A 26,705-nucleotide genomic window follows, 5' to 3' on the forward strand; every position below is an offset into this window, starting at 1 on the left:
TCTGTAGTGGACCAGGGAGTTGTTCTCTACTACTACACAGGGAGTTGTTCCCTGCTCTCACTCTCCAAGGAGGGCTGTCAGGAATGTGTGCCCTTCTTGTACATCATGTTGTGTTGTGAGTATTTTTAAAAGGTGTCCTGGCAACTGTAAGAAAACCACAACAGAGACAGCAAGGAGGTTTTCATGTCGAAGCTGTTTATTATGTTAGATAAATACACTTGCAACAAGTTTGACTTGCATCCTCTGAGTGCAGTTGCTGGTAGTATGGCACGATGATTAAAAAAAGAACCAAAACTAGCAGAGGCACTTGTTGCATGCAGCTGGAATTCCTGCCAAGCCCAGTGGTGCAGCTCCTGCTGGCAGAGCCCTTCCCTGGCTCCAGCCAGAGCTGCAGGGACTCACCTGGGCTGGGAGAGCCCTGGCTCCAGGGGAAGGAGCTGGAAATGTCTGGCTTAGGCATGATGTTCAGTATTGCTTTTGCTTAAAGAGGAGTGAGGCTGTGTGATTGTAACCAGTGGGGAAAGGCAGAAATGAGAATGAATCCTAGAAGATGCTGAGTTGGGATCCATCAGGATCATGGAGTCCAACTCCTGGCCTGGCACAGGACATCCCAGGAATGTCACCATGTGCCTCAGAGGGTTGTCCAAAGGCTCCTTGAACTCAGGCTCGAGTCCTGTCACTGGTCACTAGAGTGAAGAGATCAATAGATTTACATTTTCTCTATAAAAACAATCTCATTGACTTTAATGTAGTCATGTATGTGAATATCCAGATTTTTATTTTTCTGTTAACAGAAGGATGGACTGGACAGGCTATGCCAGGAGGACAAGTGCCTTTTTATTAGAAAACAAAGCTACCCAGAGGGGTCTTTTCATGAGGATTTTCAGGAAAATCCATAGAATGGTTTGTTCAGCTGGACAGAGAAAGAAAAAATTGGCAACCATCCCTGTAAAGCAAATTTGTCAATTTGCTTCCCCAGCATTTGTAACCCTCCATTCTCAGACAGGCTTTGCTGCTCCAAGGGCTGTCCCAGGTCAGGAACCTGCCACAGCACTGACCCTGGCTCTGTAGGTGGGCAGCCTGCTCAGAGGATTAAACTTGAGCACCTGAATAAGTCCTTAGCTGAACTGGGGCTCGTCAGTGATGTGTGCCAGTGCCAAAGAGTCCTGCATGCAGATCAACACCCAGGGGAGTATTGGCACTGAGAGGTGTGAGGACAAGCTCTGTCCTTGCTCTGCACCAGCTGAGAGCTCAGCCAGGTGATCTGCACACTGAAAGTGTCCCTAGCCTGGATCTAATTTTGTTATTTTCCTTATTTTGTGAATAGCCCCACTAGAGGGATACAAGATTTAATGACAAAAACAGGTTCCAAAGTTTAGCCCAGGGAACAGAAGTTGTTCTTTGAGCTGGGACATCCATTCCTATGGCACAGATAGACTTGCCCATAAGTAAGAGAGGGAACTGTGGGTTTGCTCCAAGTATGATGAACATTAAACTTTCAAGCCTGAAAAAGTGCTCAGTTACTGATGATTACCTGGCTAGCAGAAGCTGAGGCTAAATAGCAGCCTGAGGAGCAATCTGCAGTGGGTGATGGAAGCAGTGGAGGCATCTTGTACAGGACACCAGGAGGAAAGCTAATCTTTGCATTCCCTGCCTCAGGAAAGGGATCTCCTACAACGGAGATCAGCAGAAATTGTGTGGTTCAAAAGATTCATGCAGAGGTCTCCATATGCCTGATAGCCTGCTGTTTTGGGATCTCTGTATTTGCAGTGTTGAGCACCTTACATCCTCAGAAACCAGTGGGCTATGTAAAAAAGCCAGGTGTCATTTGGCTTGGCCCAAAATGCTGCAATGAGAGAGTAAATGGGGGTCTGGACAAGTGCTCTGTCTGGGTAACAAGACCCAGAGCTTCCCTGTTGGTTTTAGCAGGAGGAGCTGTGAGTAAGAACCTCATGTCTGTGTCTCTATCTAAGGCTCTCCAGGTGCTTTCTTGTATTGTTAGACAGACAAAATGAGGTGACGCAAGATGAAGTTGTTGCACCCATTTCACTGATGAGTAGACTGAGGCGCATAAAAGTTGATTTGTGTGATTATCAAACAAATCTGTCAGAGCTAGAACAGTGCCCTACAAAGGCTGTGTCCCAATTTTCTTGCCACAGCCTTTGCTTCTACCTTTCCCACCCACTGTGAGGGGTCTCATGGCAAGAACCTGGGGGTCAGGTGGGATAGTGAGGAGGGGAAATGGAGAAATGCCTTTCTTGAAGTTTTGTGCTTTCAAGCCTTTTTTGCTCATGGTGCTGGCAGCACCTGCTCTGAATTGCTTCCCTTCAATCCCATGAGTTGAACATGTAGTCATGAAAGAAAAAACAGGCATGATCAAACCTTAGAATTTGAGGAATTGAGAACTTTGGAATGCTGCAGTCCCACTCTTCAAAGGTAAAAAATAAATTTCCAGAGCTCCCGTGTTCTGCTTTCTTGCATAATGGCTGTCTGAATGAATTGAGAGAAGAAAATGTACCTTACAAACCTGTGGGGGGAAAAAAAAATCTTCCTTTGAAGAAGCTGAATTTCTCCGAGGTAGAATGCTTATTATTGTGTGTGCCTGTAAATGTTATGCTGAGGAATCTGAATGGCAAAGCTGGGGGAAAAGTCTCTCTGCTTATTGTCCTTGTCATTCCAGTCCTGTCTCATCCCACTGAAGTACACCTGGAGCAAAAGAAGGGTGAAATTGCATGTGGAATCACTCTTTGAAAACCACAGCAGGTTTTATGTAGTTCACACCAGCAGTGTCCAGGCTCTGCTCCAGGGATTTTTGGTGCCTACCAAGCTCAAAATCAGTGGCCTGACTAATCCAAGGGCCCATGGCAGAGGAAATGGCTGTTTTTTGCATGACTAGGACAGAGCAAGGTGGTCCTGTGGGGTCTACAGCAGCCCAGGACCCCCTAAATCTGAGTGCCTCAGTATCCTGGTCACTGGAATTATGGCTGCAGTGGGGTGGGGAGTGCAAGTGCAGGATCAGAGGCAAGAATAAACCTGCTTGTATAATTCTACTTAGCCAGAGGTACTCCAGCACTTTATTTAGTGATGCTCTGGTATAAGAAATCTGGGCCTTTGCTAAAATGCACCCATAGTGACTGAGGAAGCAATCAATATTTGAAGCAATCAGTTTCCAGGAAAGACTGGAAGAAGAAGAATACTCTTGTTGCTTTTTCATGGCATTGATGGGTTGCTTTTTTTATGGCATTACCCTGGGTTTGTGGGTGATATTGAGGGTGGGACAAACTGTGCTAGACCAAGAGTTACATCAGGAAAATCTGGAGAATCTTGTGCTACTCGAGTTAAAATGTAAAATAAGAGACAACTGTAAAACAAGAGTTGCTGCATAGTAGTAAACTTCGCTGCCAGAATGGCTTGCTGATACCTCGACCTGCTGAGCAGAAATAACTTTACACGATGTGCTCTTGGAGACATTGCCTTTGCCCTGCACATCTGGGGATGGCTGTGGGGGGCACGAGGAGCAGAGCACCCCTGGCTCTGCCCGGGAGCCCCGTCAGTCATCGAGGTGCTGCTCCTCCCACGTGGACGTGGGGATGGCGCTGTAGGGGTCCATGATGACCTTGGCACAGCGGATGATCATGACAATCAGGAAGAGGCAGAGGAACACAAAGCAGGCCAGCGTCAGCCCCTTGTCCACGTCGACGTACACGGGCTCTGGGGTGGGCACCTCCATGGCTGGGGCCGCTCCTCAGCCCAGCTGGAGTTTGCTCCTAACATCATCGAGCTCCTGCAAGACAAACAGGGTGTCAGGCACGAGGGACTGCTGGGGAAAATCAGGGGTTGTGCCATGATGGGTCTCTGGTGTCAAGGTGACCCTGAGGTGTTGGAAAGTCTCTTTTTCCCAGCCCTGAGACTGAAGTAGACAGAATTCTTTGGCTCTGGTTCTCAAGCTTATTTATTTTTTTTTATCTATAATATTAATTAATAACATTTATTATTTTTGTCTGTAATTCTTTCTCTGACCTGCTGAGAACTGTCCAGCATGTTGGTTCATGGCACACTGACCATGTGTGGGGTGCTGCTATCTTTTTATACTAAAATCTACATGTACTTTATTTAAAATAATTTTCCAGTACCTATCACCTATGTTAGATAGTTGGTCTCTAAACCAATCCAAAAGTGCCGCCATCACATCAGAAGATGGAGGACAAGAAAGAGAAAGACTGGACACGCGCAGATTCCTCCATCTTGCCTCTTGAACCCCCATTCTAAAACGCCCAAAATTCTACTTTTTCACCCTGTGATAAATTCACCATCATTCTATTCAAACTCTTGTGGCTTGTAACTCCTCACACAAAGCTGGTAATTGTTTCTATGGGTTAAAATTAAAGGTAAAGGTGTTTTTGACTCTGTGCCAAGGTCTCTGAGCCCCCTGCTAGGGTCCTGAGTCCTCCAGGGCAGGCAGAGAAATGTCCTGGGTTCCAACAGTATACAGGTACTTGTTACAGGTCTACTAAATTCTTGCAGGGAATTAAACCCAGTGGAAATGTTGTAGCTCAGCTGAATGAGAGCTGTGAGAAGAAGAAACTTCGTCTCCACCTTAATTTGGCCCACAAATGCTTCTTGCTGAAATATTAGACACTAAAAAGTGATGTTAACAAAGAAAAAAGAAGCAATAGTGAATGAGCACTATTTGCTTGAAATATCATCTCCTAAAAGAGGCTCAGACGCTGTTCTTGTCTCAGCATTTCCTAATCATAAAAATATTTCCATTCCTCTGCTAGTGTGAAAGATCAGACAAATGGCAGAGCAGACTGTTTCTATTCCAATTTTCCTCTCTGTCCAAACATTCTCTGTCTCTCACTGGCACAAAGCAAAGTGAAAATTATGCATACTTATCTTCCATAATCTTTTAATCTCTGCTACTCAAGGTTCTCCAGGCAGTAGAAGATTTTTTTTTTAGGAGCAATATAATTTTTAAGTGGATGTTTTATCAACCAGAGAGGTACAGGTGATTATGTGATTAGAACAAGAATTATCTTATTCACTGCAGATGTCTGCATAGCTGAAGGTCTCTCTGGCCTCCTCTCCTGATCCAAAACCAAAATGACTTCAGCAGGGATGGACTCCCTCTGAAAGTTTGATTCTGGACAGCTCACCAGCTGATAACACAAACTGCTTTGCACAGTTGTGCTGAAAGAGAGGAGCTGACCTTACACAGAACTGAGTCACTGCCCGGGGATGGGGAAACTTCTCCTGACATCCATGTTTGGCCAAGGTGGGAGGGAGAAGTGCTGGGGATTACAGTGTAGAGGATCAGGAATGTGGAATATGCCTCTTACAGCAAACAATACAACAGTCATTCATATGTAATGCAATAATCAACCTGAGAGCAGCCCCTGCTTTACTGGAGGGGAGAGATGGGAACAAGAAGATATTGAGAGGATTTGGGGTATCAAACAGCCCAGCTGCTTTCCGTTACTACATTAACACAGTGAGGAAATCCCAGCTTTATTCCACAGCCAGGTTTGCCTGGTTGAGTTTACAGCGAGCTGCTGCTGCTGGCAGGGCTGCTGCAGTGGTGCCTCACATCTGGCTGCAGCTCTGCTCCTGCAGCTGCCCTGGGTGTCCCAGGCACTCCTGAGCTCCTGAGCCCTGCAAATCTTACTCAGGGTCAGCTGAAGACCTTTTATTTTACAAGCTCACAGTTTCCTCCCTGTCTCATAATTAGCTCCTTTTCAGGTGGTTTTCCAGCCTCACAACCTCCTAGATCCCACAAGGCAAGCACAAATCAGCTGGGCTCTTGAGTCTATTTTAAGCACAAGGATGTCAGGTTTTTTTTAATTTCCTGAAAGCACAGAAATTACTGTGACAGTCAGGGAAATGAAGAAGTGATGACACAAAGTGAATGAAACCAAGCATCATGAGATCTCATGATCTCATGAATTTATCAGTCACATCCTTAGGAGCTCATGAAGAAATCTCTGAGGAGTGAGGTCAGGCTTGTAATGCTCACCTTGCCTGGTCAGGGGTCTAATATTCCTCAGAGACTCTGCTACCACTCTATTTCCCCAGCCAAGAGATCTTACATTGCAGTTTATAACTTCATTTGATGAGAAAAAGGTTTGTCAGCAAAGCTGAGTATTAAATATGAATACTTTATGAATACAAAAGAAAAAAAAAATGTTATCAAAACTGCAAATGTATCCCAGTCTTTTCCTGCAGTGCTCTTGTGAAGGTCCAACAAGGATGGGTGGGATTTTTGATTTTTTTTTTTTCCTCTCCTGACATTCTGGCTGTTGTACCATGTGGGATCATTTCACCCTAAGTTACCTCCTGCAGAATAGCAGAACTACCTGGTAATATCCATCAGTCCTGATCTTGGAGGGAAAACTGCATTTTCCCTTTGGAAAGATGAATAATTTAGTCAGAAAATGATCAGAGGTTTCAAGTAGAGATCTATTCCCTTGGAGATTTTTCTCTTCAAAATGGCATCGCTCAATCTCATAGAAGTCTGGTTTAAGTGCTGCATCCCTCTGCTTCAGGACTGTGCCTGGAGGATGTTTCTCTCCTGCTGGAAGGGAAAAGCACATTTTGGAAAGGATAGCCAGGCTTTAGCAGGCTTTACCCAGAGAGCAGAGTGAAAGGCTGTGGCACCTGAGCTGTGGTTTGCACAGTAAACTACAGTGACAGCTTGAACCTAACGATTCCAGGTTTATATTGATCTGTTTTGACAAAAGTAGACATTTTCAGTGGGACTAGAAATACTTTTTTCCAAGAAAGCTGAATTCTTGAGGTGTATAAATCATGTTTTTGGTCTCTCCTTTTGGTTGCCCCACAAACTCAGTAATGTTTTGATGCTGAGCCATGTTCTGCATGCAGTCACTGCTGATGGCCAGTGTGTTCCTTGGGGCTGGCTTTGGCTGCTCACCTGCCTGTGTCAGAGTGGAGCCTCCTCTGCAGCTCTGGCTTGTCAAAGGGTTCATGTGAGCTGTGGGAGGTTGGTGCCAGCAGGCTTTGGTGCTGTTCCTGCACTCCTGCAGGCCTGGCAGGGCAGGAGCCCTGGGTGCTGGAATGGGGCTGTGCCTGGGACAGATTAATTTATTGTGGCTGGAACTCACTGCTGTTCTACATCAAGCAAGAGACAGTCCACAAATGCAAAAGTAGGTGTGTTCACAAGTACAAAAATTACAAAATAGTCCCCAAATTAAAAAAAAAAAAGAAGTATTCACCAGGACTGTTTCCTCTTGGGAAAGTCCAGCTCCCAAATATCCCATGGATGTGCTGTGTCCTGCTGTCTGCCATCTCCTTGTGCTCCTCCATCCCTGTAACAGCTGCACAACTTTTCCTGTTTAATTCCCATTTCCTTGGCCAGGGCCTGCACTGCCCTTCCTCACTCACCTGGTGCCCAGCAGCACATCCAGCTCTGGAGTGGCTGTGGAAGTGAATCCCAGGATGGAGCAGATTGATTCCATGCTGGATGCTCTGCCTGCACCCCCTGCCCTCCATCCCAGCCCTGGGATGTGCTGTGCAGTTGGTTTTCCTTGTTCTGGGGTGTGAAATCCATCAGTGCTGTTGAAATCGGCTCTCTCTCCAGCTACAGACTGCTTGGCTGGATGTTTTCCTCTTGTTTGCTAGCAGGGTTAATGTTGACAGTATTGTGTGTGTGTTGGGGGGAAAATATCAGCAGAAACAATTATAAAGTTTCACACTTGATTGATCAAATTTTCTCTGAAGAGCTGAATTGTAGAAAATTACATTTTTTCCCCAGCTTGACAGCAATAAGCTGTAGAATTGTGGTTTTTTAATATTCTTCAGATTTGTTGAAAATGTGATTAGGTCTAAACAAAGAAACAATCTCTGGTTCCAACTTGGCAAGTTAGCCATCCTGAATCTGTCTTCTTGCAAACCCCTGGGTGTTTCAGTGCAGTCTCTCCCCTGTGACCTCTCTGGGAGTGGGTGTGTGCCCCAGGCAGGCTCAGCCAGGGATGGAGCTGTGCTGGGTGAGGAATTCAGCACCAAGAGTGGCTCTGTGCCCAGCAGCAGGCAGCAGCTGTGTCCCTTCAAAGGGGTTGGCATCCTCAAGGTTTGGTGCCCTGCTCCTTGGCTTATTTCTGTGTTTCTGTTCAGTCCCTGGAGCTGGGTCAGGGATCAGGAGCCCTTTACCTCACTGAGGACTCCATGCTGAGCATCTGGTCTTTGCTGGTTGTTTTGTTTCCCAGTGCCCTTTTCATGAGGGATTGCCACAGAAGAGAGATTATATTTAATTTTTATGGCCTAATGCAGGGTGCTGGCACCGTCCTTAGTGTTCCAGCTCTGTTACAGGCTCTCTGTAACATTTGTGCTCATCAGTGTGCCTGAGTTTTGCAATCAACCCTACCTATGCAAGACACTTTAAAATATATGGTTTTGGAGGTTTTCTCCTAAGCTGATAATCTTGGCACTGTCACTTTAAATATAAACTAATAATGAACCACATACATTGCAGAGAGCTGGTTAATCATGTTTCAACTCATCTCAAGCCTTAGGATTTATTTCAAAACAGTGTCTGGTTTTGGTTTGTTGTTTTTCTAGGGGGTTTTTGGTTTTTTCTTTCTATACTCCTTTCCCAAAACAGCAGAGGTGAAGGGAGGGAAGGGAAATGATAAGATTTCATGTATGAAGCAGATCCATACCTTGCAGACCCGGGCAGGAAGCCTGTCACATCCCAGCAGAGCAGCATTGTGCAGATGAAATCCTCCCTGCAGTCATATTTCAAAAGTTTCCTCGGTCGGTGGCGCTTGAGCGGCGTCCGGGCTCTGCTCGGCTTCACCTCCAGCCAGACCTGGAAGCAGAAGCTGCTCTCACCGGGGTGCTCTGCAAAAAAAGAATAATTGACAATTGCTCCTCACGGGATGGGGCGGGACACACTCGGTCAGAGCTCAGGAACAGCTCCAGAGCCACTCGTGCCCAGCGTGGATTCACTGTCACACATTCCCTGCAAGAACCTTTGTGAGAGGAAAAGCAATGTGCAAGCCTGAGGTCATATCGGTATTTCTTCTTAAACAAGCAGAAAATCTTATTTTTAAATCATAGTGAAAGATCAGCCAGGTTTGAATTGATCCTGCTCAGGAGTCTGAATATTTATTTAGGGCTTGGATGGTTTGTTTAAAGAAAACTGCCTGATTTATCTGAACTGATACAGCAAGACTTAAAAGCTGTTAATTGTTTGCCTTTTTTTTTTTTGGTCTGTCTGGTTTGGGATAATATTCTTGTTTTTGGCACACAAAATAGTTTCAGCCAGCAATGCTTGCTGGGTGACAAACCTTGCTTTTTGCACATTGTTGTGGACAGGAGTTCCAAGGTGTAGGATGGGAAGGCTGAGGAGAACAAGGCAAAAGATGAGCCCCAAACCCTTGAGAGGGGACTCAGCAGGACAGGGGGTGCTCAGGCAGGGACAAGAGGTGAGTGGCCAGGAGGGAAGGTGAGATGCTGCTCCAGAGGGGTGCTGTGTGTGTGTTTGTCAAACAAAGTCACCTTCAATTTGAAGCTCAAATCCCTACAGGAATAACCAGGACACTTGATCATACTCTAATATTCTTAACAATCTAGTTTTGATTAAAAGCTCACTGCCTCTGAGCACAGGAGTCAAATGCTGTGGATATATACAGACAGATGAGGTTCTTGCTTCACCCAGAGAGCAATAATGTGACCGTTAGCTTAGTCCAAAAATTAATTGTCCTTTTATACTTACAATTCTTTCAGCAGAAAATCAATACTTCATTTCAGGAACTCTGCCTTCCTATGAGCATGGTTTTTCCTGTGTAGCTGAAGGCAGGTTTAATCTTTGTTTTTAACTCACTGTTTGGCATTTTGTTTTGGTTGTTGGACTATTTTATTTCTTGCTTTACATAATGACTTTAAGTCTTTATGCTTAGCTTAGTTTATACAAACTCCTTTATTCAATCTAGCCCTCAGTGAGGGTCAAGAGACAAATAATCTTCTCTCCACACACTTGCTTTTAGCCAGTTGTAAATCACTGGATGCCAGTATTCCATCAGAAGACTAAAGACATCATTTGCAAGAGCCCAAAAGTTGAAAACAAATAAACACATAAATCAATCTGGGGAAAGTTTTGAAAGTTGCTGCTGCACAAATGTTTCCTTCCTACATAGCCCCAGGGCAAGTATAGCATTAATCTTCATTGAGAAAAAGATGCAGCATACACTTAAAGTAACTCTGGGCTGCTTATAATTTGAGGGCATCCTAAATCAAATAATCATTTCAAGGAGCATGTGGAATTGCTCATTAACAAAAGATTAAAAAATGGAGGGCTGTGCTTGGGAACGAGTCGCTGTTCAGAACTATTGAGTGAACTGAGGGACAGCTGGGATCCGGAGTAAAAAGTATTTCAGCCTCCCAAACCTCAGCTATTGTGAGAAATCCTTGATTAAACTTTGCTGAGGTGAGAACGTCTGGGAATCTTTCTCAGAGGCTGGAAGTGGTCATTCAGAGGTGGAAGAGAGGGGTAGGATCAGTGATGCTCTCTGTGGTTCTCTGGCTGGACACAAGAGTGGGAGGTGATAGGAGTGCCATTATCAAGGGCAGGCAATGCAGGATGATGTTGTGATGTTGTCTCTGTATCAATTGCTTTACAATCCACAGGGGAGCAGGAGGAGAAAGAAAATCCAGAGCTCCCTCAGATGCCAGCCCAGGGACTGTGCCTCCACTCCCTGGCACTGATCCCTGGGGAAGGGAGCTCTGGGGCTGCTGTGGCAGCTGCAGGGACATTCCTTTGGGTAGGAGTGATGGGGGTAGGATGGTGGGGATGGACAGAGACCAGAGATCTCTGCAGCCAGGGCTGGAACTTGGGGTTTATTGCAAAGGGCCTGGGTGCAGGCCCTGCTGGGATTTGGGCTTTATTGCAAAGGGCCTGGGTGCAGGGCCCTGCTGGGATTTGGGGTTCATTGCAAAGGGCCTGGGTGCAGGGCCCTGCTGGGATTTGGGGTTTATTGCAAAGGGCCTGGGTGCAGGGCCCTGCTGGGATTTGGGGTTTATTGCAAAGGGCCTGGGTGCAGGGCCCTGCTGGGATTTGGGGTTTATTGCAAAGGGCCTGGGTGCAGGGCCCTGCTGGGAGCTGCCAGACACAGCTCAGAGCAGGCCCCAAAGAGGGAGAGAGAGGTAAAGAGAGTGGTAAAGAGGATAGATAGCAAGGTTCCTGTTACAGTACAATAAATCTTCTTCTGTGCTGAATATTCTGATTCTCACTAACCAATCCAGTACAATATACAGATCCTACAGCATTTCCATACAGCCTATAAGAATCACTACATTACCATACTGTGTTACATTTTAAACCCTAAAAACTCCTCTTTGGGCCCCTTCTGCCAAGCTGGCAGGGTCTGCTCTGACCTTTGGACCTGTCTGGAAGCAGAGGGAATTGTTTCATCAAAAGGGGTTCACCTTCAGCCAGCCACACCATTGTTTTCCAGTTGTTCAGTAACTCAGGTATCTCAAAGCTTGCTTTCATTTTAATCTCACTTATAGTTTCCATATTCTCACAATCTTTTGCCAGGAAATCATATTTATAAGGCTTTCCTGTCTCATTTTCCCCATCACCTTTGGTGCCTAGTTTGTGCTTGTGCTGTGGTGGGAGAGCTGCAGGGATTGCCCAGCGTGGTCCAGCCCATCCTTGCAGTGCTGGCTTCCACCCTGGGCTGTTGGGATCATTGATTCATGGGATCATTGATTCATCCTTTAGGAGATAATGCCCAGAAAATGCAAAGCAATACCTGGGATATGAGAAGTTTAGATGAGCTTGAGAAGGAACATCTGTCTGAGCAGGACCATCCTTCATTCCCTGTGTGTTTTGATAAGGAGGCTGAAGCTGCTTTTCTTATCACTGCTGGGATGCACTCAGTGTATCCCCTTTCATCAAGAGGCAAATGTAAAGGAGTCTGAGGGAAACAAATGGATTAGGCTTTCAAGCCAAGGCTTGTAAAGTCTGAATAGATATGATATAAAGTCATTTTAATGGAGTATCTGCTTTTTAAGATCTCTGCTGTTTAAATCCTCTGAAAGGAGACAAACATGCCTGTTGGTCCTGGCAGCTATTTTATAAATTAAACAATGACTGTTAGCCAGGAGAATTGTAAGCAAAACTATGGAGAAATTTTTCACTGCAGTAAAGCTGACAAGGAGGAAAAATGACCCATATTTTTCTGTATTACTCTGAATTTTTTATTTTTTATTTTTTATTTTTTTACAAAAACAAAAGGCTCACTTCAAGGCAGAGCAGCAACTCCTTTTTACATAAATATTACCCTGTGGTGGTGATGTCCAGTATTCTCTAATATTGGAGGAGAGGATACCTCTCAGAAACACATCTTTTGCCCTTTCATCTTGAAAGGTTACATACAGATCAGATTGAGGCTGTATCAATATTTTTCCAGTTGAGGAACAGTATTGTGGATGAATTCTCAAAAAATAGCTGGGTTATGTCTGTAGAACTGTCACAAATATAGGCAGAAAGGAATAGTATAGCTCTGCTTCATCTCTGAATCACTTATCAAATCAAAAGTTAAATTCTTGCTAATGAAGGTAACTCCTAGTCAAGAAAGTTTTAACAAATGAGCAGCAAAACATCCAAAATAGTTACAGGTAACTTTGCCATTGCAATAGCTGCAGGTACTCTTTAATCCATACTGATAACTGATTCATACACTTTTTTTAATGCAGGCCTTTCTCAGATACCTCAAAATTTTGTGGGGAGAGGGATTTTTATCAATTACACATAAGCAAAGATAAAGCTCAAAGTCCTGAGTGTGTTTTGGCTGAAAACAAGTCAAACTGACACAGGTTCTACACAGGGCTCCATCAGAGGCTCTGTTCCTTTTCTGAACCACTTTGGTCTGCAGGGGATGGTGAGGATGGGTGTTTGCAGCTCGTGCTCATGCACAAAACCTCCTGTGCTGCTGCTCTAGCTCTTTGTGGTGATCAACCAGGGCTAGGATGCCAGCTGAACCACATCCTATCTTAAAATGGAAAAAAATAATCTTGCTGTGGTGGTATTCACAGGGGTGCCAGGATGAGGGAAGAGAGGAGAATCTTGACTCCATGTTTCAGAAGGCTGACATTATTTTATGATATATGTTATATTAAAAGAAAATTATATACTAAAACTATACTAAAAGAATAGAAGGATTTCATCAGAGGGCTGGCAAAGAGTAGAAAGGAATGGAATGATAATAAAATCTTGTAGCTGACCAGAGAGTCTGAGCCAGCTGACTGTGATTGGCCATTAATTGAAAACAACCACATGAGACCAATCAAAGCTGCACTTGTTGCATTCCACAGCAGCAGATAATCATTGTTTATATTTCATTTCTGAGGCCTCTCAGCTTCTCGGGAGAAAAAATCCTAAGGAGAGGATTTTTCATAAAATATGTCAGTGACAAATTGCAAAGGAGTCTTAAAGACTGGATGAATCAGCCTGAGCTGTAGTAGAAATATGGAGCTGACTGCAAAGCAGGACATGGGGATTAACACTGCCAGCCTCCCTTGCCAGGGCCCTGGGCAGAAATGGAGCCCCCAGGAGCAGCCCCAGAGCCCAGAAATGGTGCTGGGTCCTAACCTGGTGAAAAAGCCTCAGAAAACAATGGCAAAACCAGCCCTGCTTACATAGACTTGAGGAAAAGGAGGAAAGAATAACTGAAGATCTGAAATGAAAATTTGGGGGCCCCAGGTGATCCAGATGAGTTTGGGTTAGGGCTGTTCCAGGGAGCAGAGCCTTGTGCTGCCTGGGACACCCACAGCAGCTTCTCTCCCTCTCCAGCTGGAAAACCAGAATTGTTGCAGCATGTTATCTAATTCCAGCTCTAATTTGCCAACAGGAGAAGCAGCAGTATCATTACTAGTTTTTCCCTGTTTCCTTTTCTCAAGGGGACAGTTTTTCTCCTGCTACTATAAGAACAGGGAGAGTGAAAGTTGGCCTGTTTTCAGAGGCACTGAGTGCCTCCAGCACCATCTGGAACCAGTGTGAGCAGCCAAACAGCTCAACAGCACAGAAAATCTTCCTGTTCTCAGACCCCCCTCCCTTTCTGCACAGCTCTGCACATGAACACTGCACAAAAGATTCTTTCTGAGGAGGATCCAGTTGGCACCCACATAAACTGTGTTTTCCACTGTCTCCCAGCAGGGATGGATTGCATATTCCTTCAGAGAGAGGCCAGATGATTTTTTATTACAACTGAACCAAAACCTTGAGTCAGGACATGCATTACATTTTCCATGACAGCCCTAGCTGGAGTGAAGGATCCTGATGAGAATTTAAGGATAATTGAGCTCTGGTCTATAGCTCTGTAGGTAGGTAACAAATATAGCTGCCTCCAAATTTGGCATGTCACCAGGGAGGCTGGGTGAAAGGATAAATGGCCCATTGCTGAGATGAGTGAGGATCAGGCAGGATCTTAGCCCAGCTGTTCATGGTCTCTGTCTCTTGTCCTTCCCAGGACATGTGGGCAATTTCTGCTGCAGTAAATCAGATCTGTCCAAGCCTGGGTTTTGGCATCAAGGCTGGCTGGTAAAGAGCTGCCTGTGCAAATGGGAACAAACTTTTTATCAGGGGTTGTTGTGTTAGGGGCAATGGTTTAACTACAACAGGTTTTATTTAGATCTAAGGAAGAACATTTTTACAGGGAATGTGGTAAAACACTGCAGGGTAGTGGGTACCCCATATCTGGAAATATTCAAGGTAAGGTTGAGCAGGACTCTGAGCAACTTGATCTAATTACAGATCTCCCAACTCATTGCAGAGGGCTTGGAGCTTGATGGCCTATAAAGGTCCCTTCCAACCCAACCCATTTTGTGATTCTATGAAATCCTGCTAAACTTGGCCTCTGTGACAGATTATGTTACAATGTGGTTTTAGAGGGATGACTAGTTAAACTTGTAAACTTTGAGTATCTCTTGGTTGCAGAACGTATTTATTAGAAGTGCCACATGGAGTGGCAACTAAATCAACGACAGGGAACAGTCAAAAATGATCTCTCAGGTGAAACCCTGGGCCTCTTTCTGACTGGGCTTTGGTGGCAGGAGGTGGGCAGAGCACCAATTTAGTGATCACCAGCGCAGCCTGACACTGAAGGCTGTCCAAGCAGTGAAAAGCCACCCCATGATTATCACCCTGGTTGTCATTCTCATTTCTGGGGCATTTCCCTGGAGCCCCTTTAGGTGAATCCTCGGGTACCCATGCCCTGGCGGGCTGCTCCAGGCCAGGCTCTAATTCACCTTCCCTGCAGCAGTTCTGATCCATGCTAGTGATGACTTTGGCCGCACCTTTGTTTGTTTTGGGGGTGACTGGTGCTTTTTCATTCCCTCCTTCCCTCTCATCCCAATCTGTATTGAAGATCTTCCCAAGCATAACCCATGGCCTGAGTGCTACCTGTGTTTCTCCATGGTTTTTTCTGATCATGTACTCATATACACTCTCTCAGTATATGTGCAGCCTTTTTATCACATCAAGAAAGGTCCTTTCCTCAGCTGGAAGCTCATTGACTTTTCTAGAAAACTTGTAGTCAGAAACAGTCTTTAATTAAGACTGTACAGAAAAGAGCTTTGATTCCAGACGTGTGTTACAGTCTGATGTTGTTTCCTCTGTCACTGCAGCAGACTACTGGCAGTGTAGTCCTTGATTAAAACGATTGTGGGCAATTACATCCCATCTCCACATCTTCAGCTGGATCAGTAACTTGTCAGTGGGTCACTAGGAATCAGGCTGCCAGAACCTTTGCACATGTTCAATTTATAAAGGACTGATTTTGGCACAGCCCCCAGCAGCCCCAGACAGCCAACACCTTATTAATGCACCATTAGCCACAAGGAACATTTTCAAGTGAACTTAATGTACAGGGAGCCAGGAGGGCTTGCCTGGACTGACTCAGCAGTTTGGAAAGTCTTTTCTCCCTTGCAGGGATCACACTGACTTCTCAATGTGCCCAGATGTCCCAAACTTAAGTGCTCCTTTACCCCTTGTTGTCATTTTTTATTTTGTGTTTTATGGACTGGGATCATGGTGGTTTGAAAGCAGAGAAGTGGGCAGAGGAATGGATTCCTGCCCCAAGGGAGTTCTCTTTAGGATAACTAGAATGATCAAAGGGATGATCAGTTGTTTTATAAGTATCTGAAGAAGATGGGAAAAGGTGGCTGAGGAATCATGTTTGAGCCAAACAAAAATCACAGATCAGGTGAGTGGGAAAATTGTTTTCTTCCAATTTAAAAAAAAAATCAATCACCAGTTTTCAAACCAGGTAATTGGGGGCATTCAATGAACTGGCAGACAACCAGCTTGTTATAGAAAAAAGGGTTTCTTTATTCAGCAGGTAGTGACTTCCCAAAACTTGCTACACAGAGAGCTGCAGACAACACCAGCAGGCTTTTTGAACTGGATGAATTAGAGACAGCAGGCCCAGAAACAAACCTTAAAACCACTAATCAGGGGTGTTTCCTGCGACTCCCTAAAGGAGCAGTTGTGGGTGCTGGAGGATGCGCTGCCAAATGTGACACAGAGTCCCGAGACAGCGCCTCCCCTCAGACCTCTGGTCTACCCCATAACAGGTTTCCTATATTCTCATTTCTTGGGTTACCAATGCTTTTGGGCAGTCTCTGGAAAGCCCCTTTAAGAGAAAAGATATTTAAGATCTGATCCAATTTCAGCTTCAATCTCTGTTTGTATCTGTAAGTAATACAGCTCTAATACTTTTAAAGCCAGGCACTGATCTTTGCTTCTAGTTTAACTCTGTCTCTTCATATTTACTGAATATATTTATATTCAGTGCAATAATGAGATTCCTCAAAAGCTCTTCATGCATGAAAAGAAACTAAACTCAAACAGCTCAGTCCTATGAATAATAAGGTGAGATGTGTCCCAGTGGGTCTCTGCCTGTGCATGGCTGCTATTTCTTTATTGTCACAGGCTTATTTTATGCCCACACTCTTGGAAGTTTAATTAATTGCAAATGCAGGCAATGGAGAGTTACTTTGCAGTGCAGGTGACTTTGGGCCAGAATCAAGAATACATCTAGCCCACAGGAATTCCATCCTACATCTGTGAGTGCTGAGGAAGAGACAATTACCCCTGAGCACCTCTCATCAGACACACACAGAGCATCCAGACCATGATCCCTAAAACTGTGCAGGGAGCACGACACGATGACACCAGCAGGATTAAATACATTTCCCTACCTCATTTGGTGTACTTCTATGTGAATATTTATCTTAAGACAGGAGCTAACAGGACTGCAGTGATGACTCAATACAGAACTAGATTTTTCTAAGGCAAATTTTTATATATGTGCAAATGCAGACCTGAAGCAGTTTGGTTTTGATTTTTGGGTTTTTTTAACTAAGTATTCTTTGTTTCTCCTTGGACTGTTTTCCCTGCAAGGTCTTCTAGATGATTCTGGTGCTGAGCCTCATGGTAGGGAATGGCTCCAGATCTCCCACAGGCTCAATGTGCTGCAGCTGAGCCTGGAGCATCTGGAAGGGCAGGACACTGAGCTCAAAAGCAGCCCTTGCTTTTCAGCTGCTGGTGCTGTTCCATCAGGGCTGTGCTCAGAAGCTGCTCCTGCTCATGTGCCAGCAGCAGTCAGGGTTCTCAAGGCAGGGGTTTGATTGAGAAGAGGGGAGTGAAGTGGCAGAAGGAGATTTATAACTCCATCATGGTTCAGCATAGAAGGCAAACAAGGACAACTGGTTTTGCCCACTTCTGCTCTGTTTCTGATTCACAGAAAAAAAGCCTCAGATCTTGTCCCATCTCACTGCAGATTAACACAAAGAATTATCTGGATGCTGTGGCTGGGGGGAAAATGGTTCCCTCTCTACTAAAATGCACTTTCTCTTTTGGGTGAAGCCTCTGTGCAGGTACAGCCTGAGGTGTGTGAGATGCTCAGGGTTTGTGCAGAGCAGCTAACACAGTCACAGGGATCATCTATGGCAGGACAAGGCAAGGGACCATGTTTTGTTCTGTTTAGGGCAGGATTGTTCAAGCCACCTGTAACAGCAAAGCACAGACCTCAATTCTAGCTGAGTTTAGGAGTCAACACTTCCACAGGAAGGCAAATAAAATCTCTTTACTTCTATTTTTTTGAATTACTGAAACTAATGATTAGCTGAGAAGATGTTAAGCAAAGATACAAGGGAGCTCTTTTACCAGCAGAAACCTCCAACATTGCCCCCAGTCTGTAAGTCTGGGCTCTGTCTGCTCTGCAAAGTGAACTTTGCAAACAGAGACAATGAAATGGAGATTTCCTCCAGCACCTCTGTCCATGCACTGACTGCCCCAGCTGCACCCTCAGCTCTGAGGGGCAGCAATGGGAAGCAGCTGAGAGTGCTGTAAATTCAGTTTCTGTGAATATGCCAAGCCTCAGGGAGGGAAGTCATGCACAGGCTGGTGGCTGAAGTGTTTGGGGCTGGGCAGGATCCTGCTGACACACAGCCTGGGGCACGTCCTGCCACCAAGGTCAGCAGGCCTGGAGTGACACAGGGGAAATAACGGGGCTGAGAGAACACTGCAACTGCAAACCCTTCAAAAGCACTGAGATATACAGCACTCAGCTAGAAAATAGCCCTTTGTGGGCATGGTAAAATATGGCCTGCACATGGCTGGGTACCTCTCTTTGAATGACTTTCCCCTGGCAGAGAAAAATGTCTGGCTTCTATTTACATGACTGAGAGCAGCCTTGAACTAAATTAGTTTTGTAAATGTTGGACAGGCAGTGGGAGGGTTGATTTCTAGAGAAATTCTTTTAATAATAAAATGCCTCATAAAAACTGCATTGACTTCAGGCAGGCAGACCGTGGGCAGCTGGAAACTTCTGAGTGCTCCACTTTAACCCAGTGCTTTGGGGCTAAGCAAAGCACAAATGCCATCAATGGTGGTCGTAAATGTCCCTCATGAGCAGGAAAATCAAGGGCAGCACATCTGGGGGGTTCAGGGCTGAGGACAGTGTGACAGTGAGTAAATTTGGTGCTGCCAAGACACCTCCATCAATCACTGGGAGGTATGGGCTGGCAGCCTACACTTGGCATTGGGGACAAACACAAACTTTAGACTTCCTCCTCCTCCTCCTCAGCCTTTTTTATTCCATGCACTGACTCACTACTGACTTTGCAGTGAGAAGGATGGGGGTTTGTGCATTGCTGGGTTCGTATGGCTGAAGGCACCATCTCAGCATCTTCCAAAGCCTCCATAACATCAGGTGTGAGAGCTAAACAGGCTCAGGAAACCCTGCTGAACTTTCTCTCTCAGGAAAGCCTCACTGCCAGGAAGGATGCTCTGATGGGAACACTGCATTCCCAAGCCAAATTGCCCTTGGAATCACTTCCCCCTCTCTGCCAGCTAATAAAACCCTAATTTTCTCAAAGGGAAGTTCAAGCAGAGTTTTGACTTTGAAAAATAAGTGCCAGCAATTATCTGCTCTTTGATATAGCCAGTTCTATTGATATGCAATATTTAATAGGAAGTGTTTAAATATTATAGTAGCAGCATAAAAAACCTGCACTTGACCACAAAGAGCAGTGTCCAAATTATTCCTTTGGCATCTAATGAAGGTATAGGTTAAACTAAGTCTTTCAGAAGTCTGACAGGCTGTCTTGTCACAACTTAAAGCTTCTCCTATGAAGCGGTTTCCTGAATGCTGCCCTGGGGTGGGTTTTTGATTTTTTATTTATTTTTCTTGGTGACCTATTGCAGTGGACACCAATTAAAGCATTTGGCAGGTTTCTCATAAATATAACCTTGAAGCTGTGGAGCAATCTCCTGGTGAAATGTGGCCAGACTATGCATATCTGTCCATCAAATGACCCTGTAAATGCCGTTGTCAGGAAGGAAAGCAGATTTAAGAAATTGGGGGTATCCTCTCCACACCCCACCTTGGTACAGAGCCCCATCAGTTTATACTGCAGGGACTCGTCTCCTCCCCCTTCTATTTATTTCAGGTCTTCTGACAAAGCTAATTATGGCAGCAAGTGACTTGCATCAATGACATTCAGGGAACACAAGCATTTGTGGGCTTGGGAGCTCTTGAGCTTTGCCCTGTCTGCAGATTTTTCTTCTTCCAGTGCAAGTGTAATGGTTTGCTATTTATACATGTTTAGGAAAACTCCTTTGCTATACATTCACCTTTTCTATTTTACCACCAGTCTTAGGTAATTAATAGCCTCAGAGACCTGCTCTGTCACAGGCAGGCACTCCAAAAACTATCTTCCCTTCTGTTATGGGTTTTTTTATTTTTTAATGCTTTTCTAACCCTAAACAGACAGCCTGGGAACTGGATCTGGGTTCTTTGCTACCTCATGAATCACCACCCAGGGAATGATTCCTCACTGGAACTTGGAGCAGCCTAATAAATCAGGAGCCAGCCCAGCTCCCACACACACCCTGGCCTTACATATGGCCTTGCTGCATTGCTCCTGGATATAAAATGCCTCCAGGATCTGTCTCAGTCAGGAAGCAGCTGGGACTGGGAATGCAGATGAGAAGCAGACTTAATTCACTCAAGGAAAACGAGGCCAATAGAAAAGGAACATTATTTTCCTGTCTATAATTGCATTTTAAGTGCATAATAAGTAGATGATGGTAACTATGTGCTAAAGGGCCCAACTGTTCTTAATTGATTAAAATAGCTTCTGAAGGCTGTTCTCTTGTGGATTTAGCCCGACATGGTGTTATACCATTGCACCAGGAGGAGTTTGTGGTCAGCTTTGTGTCTCTTCTCTGGGTCAGAGGGTTCAGAGAGCATCACTGGGCACTGAGAGTCACTGCCTCTGTCCCACTGACCTCAACAGAGGGGCAGCTGCCCTGTAGCAGCACCAAAACCCTGCTATCTCCCATGCAAGCTGGAAGAGCCTTTCCCAGGGGTTAATATAATGTTCAGCTTCTAGAAACAAGCAGAGATCTCTGTTTATTATGGTGGTCAGATATGCTGAGCTGGGGGCATTGTGCCCAGCTGTTCTTCTCTTTATTTCTTTCCCTCTGCCCCAATGGCAAATCTCTGATATCAAACTCCGTGGTGTTTCAGTTTGAATGTGTTGATAAAATTCCCTCTCAATAACCCAGAGCAGGCCTGGGAGCAAGCACAGAAAACTGCAGGGAGGGGAGGCAACAGAGGATTTGGGATGGAAAAGTGCAAAAAATCATTTATTCCAGGCCAGCAGGGTGAGGGGACCATGGCTGGCTCTGTCCTGGTAAATATTGCACTGAGTTAAAGAAGCATGGTGAGATAGAAACTGGTTTTCTCCTCTGTGGGAACCTCAATCCTGGGACCGCATGTCTTTCTGAGTCTATTTCATATCTCAGAGATGGGGGAAAAAGTTATTTTCCCTATAAGATGAGGTAGGAAAATCAAGTCTTCTTTCTTTGTGCAAGGAAGATACTAGGAAAAGTAATTTTCTGTAGAATCCTAGAATGAAAACATTATTTATCCTACCAAGGTTTTTGTTCTCCAGCCAGACAATGAGGAGTGCAAGTCTGAAGTGTCTTGAAGTTGGCTGCAGTACAGGTTGCTCAATATTAATTAAAAAAGAAATAACAACAGCATAACCATTATGGCCAGCCCAGTGTTTTATTCCACCTTCTTTAAATAGACTAAATAAATCACTGAGATAATAAATGTTTTCCATGAAGTAGCATGGCACCTGCTCCAGCTCACTGGCAGGTGTGCAGGCAGCAGAGTCCTGGCAGAACCTGAGCACTCACATTTGAGAGGCAGCATCCATTTCTGGGCATTGTCTTTAATTGCTGAGCCTTAAATCACACAGCCCAATCAGTCTTGCTCCAGGCTCTGTGTCTCATCTGTGTCTTGTGTTAACCTGTTGTCCAAACAAATTTGATTTGCAAATATTCAAGAGCTGGGTGATGCTTTAATTTTAGATCGCTTATCTGAATGCAGTTTTCATGCAAGGGTTTAAGCACATGCCTGGCTTTAAATAGGTACTAAGGGCAGATTGAGAGTAAAGCAGTGAGAACAAGGTAGATAATTGCATTTAGGTTCCTAATTTCGTGTAGACTTGTTTAACACTTCAGATTCACAGATTGTTCTGAGCTGGAAGGTTATTGAGTTTGGCTCTTGAGTGAAGGGCCCACAACAGCCCTGGTGTTGTCAGCACCCTGCTCAAACCAGCTGAGCTAAGATTTGAATGAGAAAAGGGGTTTCTAGGAGGGATTCAAGAACCAATTTATTTCTCTGCCTTTGACTTCTAACCTAAGTCCAGCCAATACTGTCAGATTTAAGGCATGTGCTTGGTTTGCTGGATGGCACCTGGAATTGCCTCTACATTGCAGTCTCTGTACTGGACATGGCATTTCTCCCAGTCTCCACCTTTATTATTGAATTTTGAGGCAGAAAATTGAAGTGTTGCTAATTAAAGTAGGAAGGAACTTTTCAGCTTTAAAAATTAATGCATTTATCTGGAATCCTCCCTGGAATTCAGATGTTTTCCTCATATCTCAAGAAACAGTAACCATCTCTTTCCTTTAGGTTAATGTGTATGAATTAATTTTAATCCATCTGATAAGTGATATGAGGTTGAGCTGAAAAACAACCAAATCATAAATCTGTGCTGACCCTGCGCATTATTTTTAAAAAGGCCCAAAATAACTTGGTTAGTAAATGAATACAAAGCCTTTGACATCATGGGTGCTTCAGACTAACATCCACACAGCTGCTAAATTGGAACTTTGTCATCCCAAGTATTAAGTGGAAGGAAGGTCAGAAAAATTAATTAAACAAATATATAGGAAGCCTGACCCAGCAGTCATTAGAAACTGAAATCAATGGGTATTTGTCTTGCAGGACAAAACCATTGCTGCTTACAGAAACATTAAAGAACCATGGACTAGGACCAAGGAGATAGAAATCTATTTTGGAAGGCTTTTCTTCCTAGCACAGGACATTTTCAAGACCATTTAATTGCACTTTTTCATTTTGGAGCTGAATGGTAAATCCTACACCACATTGACAATGGTAAATCCTACAACACAGCCTCATATAACCCCTGCAGCAGCATTTGCCCTAAACAACAGCAAATTTGTCAATGCCTGGCTTCATTAATGTGAAAGCAAGAGTTCTTGTGGCAAAAAGAGAGCTCCCTGTGACAAGTCTTTGTAAAAAGTTTCATTTTAAGTTCCAAAGTGCAGTGATGTTAGCAAATGGCAAAACCAGCCGTGGTTCCTGGGACGTGCTGAAGTTCATGAGTGGTGGCTCTGTCACTGCCAGAACTCTGGGAAACATCCCCTGGGTACCTGGAATTCTGCATTCTTACCTGGGAGATGTGCAGGAAATAACACATATTCATTTTTAGCCTTATTTTGTATCTTGGTGAGAGGTTTCTGCCAGTTCCAATCATGTTGGGATCATGCCTGCAGTGTCTCTGAACCCTTTCCAGGCATCCCCAGGCTGCTGGAAGGGCTGAGCATCTCATGGCATTGCTCATTGGACCACAGGCTGCTCTTAGAAATCCTCTGGAGGGTTTCTCTCTTTGCATCTCACAGGACACAACACTGGAAACTGCAGTTAGATATGTCAAGTGCTAATCTTTTAAGAAGAAAAACTTTATTTAGTTTTAAGATTTATTTGCTTATGGCCTACACGTTGCCAGACTCTAATGGTAGATAAAGTTCACCAAACGCTGGATTTGGTGACAATAATATAATCAGGGAGTGTTTCACTGGAAGCTCTGAGCAGTGACTGGGAATAAAACTTCCCCCTGGTTGATGTGGTTCAGCTGTAGATAAATAAGCTCTGTGTGCTTTGGTACATTCCCTGCTCCAGTGGTTCACTTCCTCTTCTTTTGATTTATCTTTCTTTTTCCGGCATAAACTTAACACAAGACAGAGCTGTGCAAACTTGATAACCTTAAGGAATTATTTGGGACACAGTGATCTGGGCATAATTCTCTCCTCCTTTATCCCCATAAACAATGAAGGCCATAAATCACCTTCCATCTGCTTTGGCACTCAGGAAATGCAATGCAGAGCTCTCCATCATGCAAATCTAGGCTGGGACCCTGTGGCCAGTGAAGTCTTACTTCCAAATAGCAAGTAAAGAAAACCATAAGACTAAATCTTGATTCCTCATTCCTTTCCTTTTTTTTTTTTTTTGGTTTTTTTTTTTTTTTTTTTGGTTTTTTTAAATTTTTTTTATTTGTTTTTTGGGGGGTGAGGCAGGGCTTGGGGGTTTTTTTGGGTTGTTTTTAAAATTTGTTTGTTTGTTTGTTTTAGTTTTTTTGGGTTTTTTTGGATGGGTTTTTTTTTGTTTGTTGGAGTGGTTTTGTGTATAGAAAAGAAACAATCAAACTAAATTACACAAATCACACATGCACATACTACAGCACCTATCTATTGGGCTGCCTTTACCTTACGAACATCCTTTTCCCAATTTGACAACCTCTGAATTTGGTGAATTTTATGAAACTTTATTTTATGAAATTTTATTTTATAAAATATAGGAGAATCAAACTATGTATAATGCCAGCTTTCTTTTGAGGGGGGATGTTTTTCAAGAGGAAAGCTTCTTTTTAGGATTTTGACTCCAGATACCTAAAATGATTCTCCACTCTGTCTGAAAACATGCACTCAGAAACTTTAACTACAAACTCCAATATTCAGTTGTTAAGGCAGCAAATTGTGTGAGCAGGGTGTTTTACTGCTGTGATTTGAACACCTTGGAAATGCTGAGGCATATTAAAATATTTTGAAGGCATTTAATGAATAATAAATGTATTTATTATTGCTGTGCCACTCAAGCAGGGAAAACAAGATCAGCTTGCATGAAAATACGTCGGCAACTGCTCTGCAGCACACAGAAGTTGATTATACACAAATCTTTCCTGTGGCTGGGGTAGAAGTGTTTTCTTGAATGCCTTTTACACATCATTCCTTCCTTTTTGCAAAGGAGAATTGTGGTTTTCCCTCTTTGCATGCACTTGCACTTCCTCGCCTTTTTCAGTTCCAGCAACTGGAAACTATTTCTTCCTTCTCCTTTTTTGTAACCTGGTGAAAAAGTGCCTTTATTCCTTCACAAATTCCTTTTCTAAACAGCAGCCAGCGAGGACTTTACGGGGCAGTGATTTTCACAGCACCCTTTCAGCGTCCCCAGAGCTGTTCTGCTGCACAAGCAGATGCAGAGGAGTTTTGAGAAGGATTGAAAGAAAATTACTTCAGATTCCCTGCTCTGTATTCACACCAGTGTTTTAAGCACAGCTTCTCAGAAATTTATGGAGATCTAAAATAATATCTAAAAGAAAGAGGTATATAGAATAATCTTTTCTCTTTTGATATGATTATTATTCATTCAAACACATTCTTGCCTTCTAAATGTATTTTTACAAGAGCTTTGGTAGTTATTTAACACCTGGCATGTTAATTTGTTTATGGGCCCAATAAGCAACATGTTAATGCAAGTTTGTATTAGCAAGAGCTGTGTGGGGAAAAAAAAAAGAAAGTGCTAATACAATGAGAAGAAACTGTAAGAACAGAAATCAGAAAATTTTGCTGAGCAAATCTCTTTAGAAATAGAATTCATCCTTTCAGATAAAGAGGGAGGAAAGTCTTTAAGATAACCTTACAAAGAGGTAAAGTGGGGGAAAAATGTAGTAGCTACGCCATGTTATGTGGTAAAAGTAAAATATTGTAGAAACTTGATTGTTCCTCTCCTTTTCACTCTGACTTAAACTGCAGTTAGAGCATTTACTGACTTTTATTCATGATAACACAAATATGGGAAAGAATATAGTAAGTACTGGACCAGATCCTACTTTCCTCACCTCACGTGTTTGATCTTCTAATTTTATTGCTTATTTTAAAATTCCCTTTGATTTCAAGGTGAGGAATATTCTTGACAGCAGCAGTGACATGGCAGAGCCATCTGAACCTTTTTTGGAGCTGCTCCTGCTTTCTCCTCCCTCTTAGCATTTTGCAAAAATCCATTCTTTTAGAGTGTAATGCTTTCGTAATGGAGGAAAAACAGAGGTTTAAAATAGACTGTTGTTTGCTGCTATGAAGTAAGGTGGGAGATTAAATAATAGATAATGTACAAGAAAGGTTGAAAATTAGTCTAATCACTCAAAAATTCTGAAGGAACAGCTATTCTTATTTTCCCCTGCTGGTTACTACTCTGTTTTATGGTTTAAACTGCTTTAAGAAATGCTGACTTTCTCTATGCCACAGAACTTCAAAATATTTCAGAGAAGTGCCATTGGGCAGTTGTGTAATAAAATTACTGTCTGCTTGCAATCATACATTCTGCTGCTGTCCAGAGACCATCTTCTCTCAGGACACCCACAGAATTTAATAGAGCTGGGGGAGAAATTTTTCTTTCCCTGATCAAATTTATCACATTTCCCAGACAGTCAAGGGGTGAGACACTTTGTTGGATCATGTGGTGAAGAGGGGGAAAAGCAAGGAAAATGTCCTAGCCAAGGAGGTTTGTTTGAAACTTTGATGCTGGCTTGGTGCTTTAGAATTATTCCTTCCCTTGCTCCCTGCAGAACTGAGCACCTTGGTGGTGCTGCTCTGGCTCTGGGTGAGGCAGTCATGGTGTTCTTGCAGAAAACAGATTTGCAGTACTGTATCTGCTGTGCTGGTTATGGAGCATGATCCTTTCTCAGAGAAACAGTGATGGCAACGTTCCTTGAGAGGTTCCAGAGCTCTTTGCCTTTGAGAGGTTCCAGAA

At 43.8% G+C, this 26,705-nt stretch overlaps 1 protein-coding gene across 1 annotated transcript in view; it reads right to left on the minus strand.

Moving 5' to 3' along the window:
* Positions 1-1,067: 1,067 nt before the first annotated feature.
* The window catches only part of CTXND1 (cortexin domain containing 1), a 35,632-nt gene continuing 9,994 nt past the window's right edge, over positions 1,068-26,705 (minus strand). The window contains exons 2-3 of the mRNA XM_054272729.1: positions 8,673-8,853; positions 1,068-3,784 (exon numbers count right to left, since the gene is read on the minus strand). Coding sequence (XP_054128704.1) covers positions 3,551-3,730 — 180 coding nt within the window. The 5' untranslated portion in view covers positions 3,731-3,784; positions 8,673-8,853 and the 3' untranslated portion in view covers positions 1,068-3,550. The remainder of the gene's footprint in view (positions 3,785-8,672; positions 8,854-26,705) is intronic.

This window comes from Melozone crissalis, unplaced genomic scaffold (genome assembly GCF_028551555.1).
Source record: "Melozone crissalis strain CALT ecotype California unplaced genomic scaffold, PUWL_Pcris_2 ptg000014l_1, whole genome shotgun sequence".
Taxonomy (NCBI): Eukaryota; Metazoa; Chordata; class Aves; order Passeriformes; family Passerellidae; genus Melozone; species Melozone crissalis.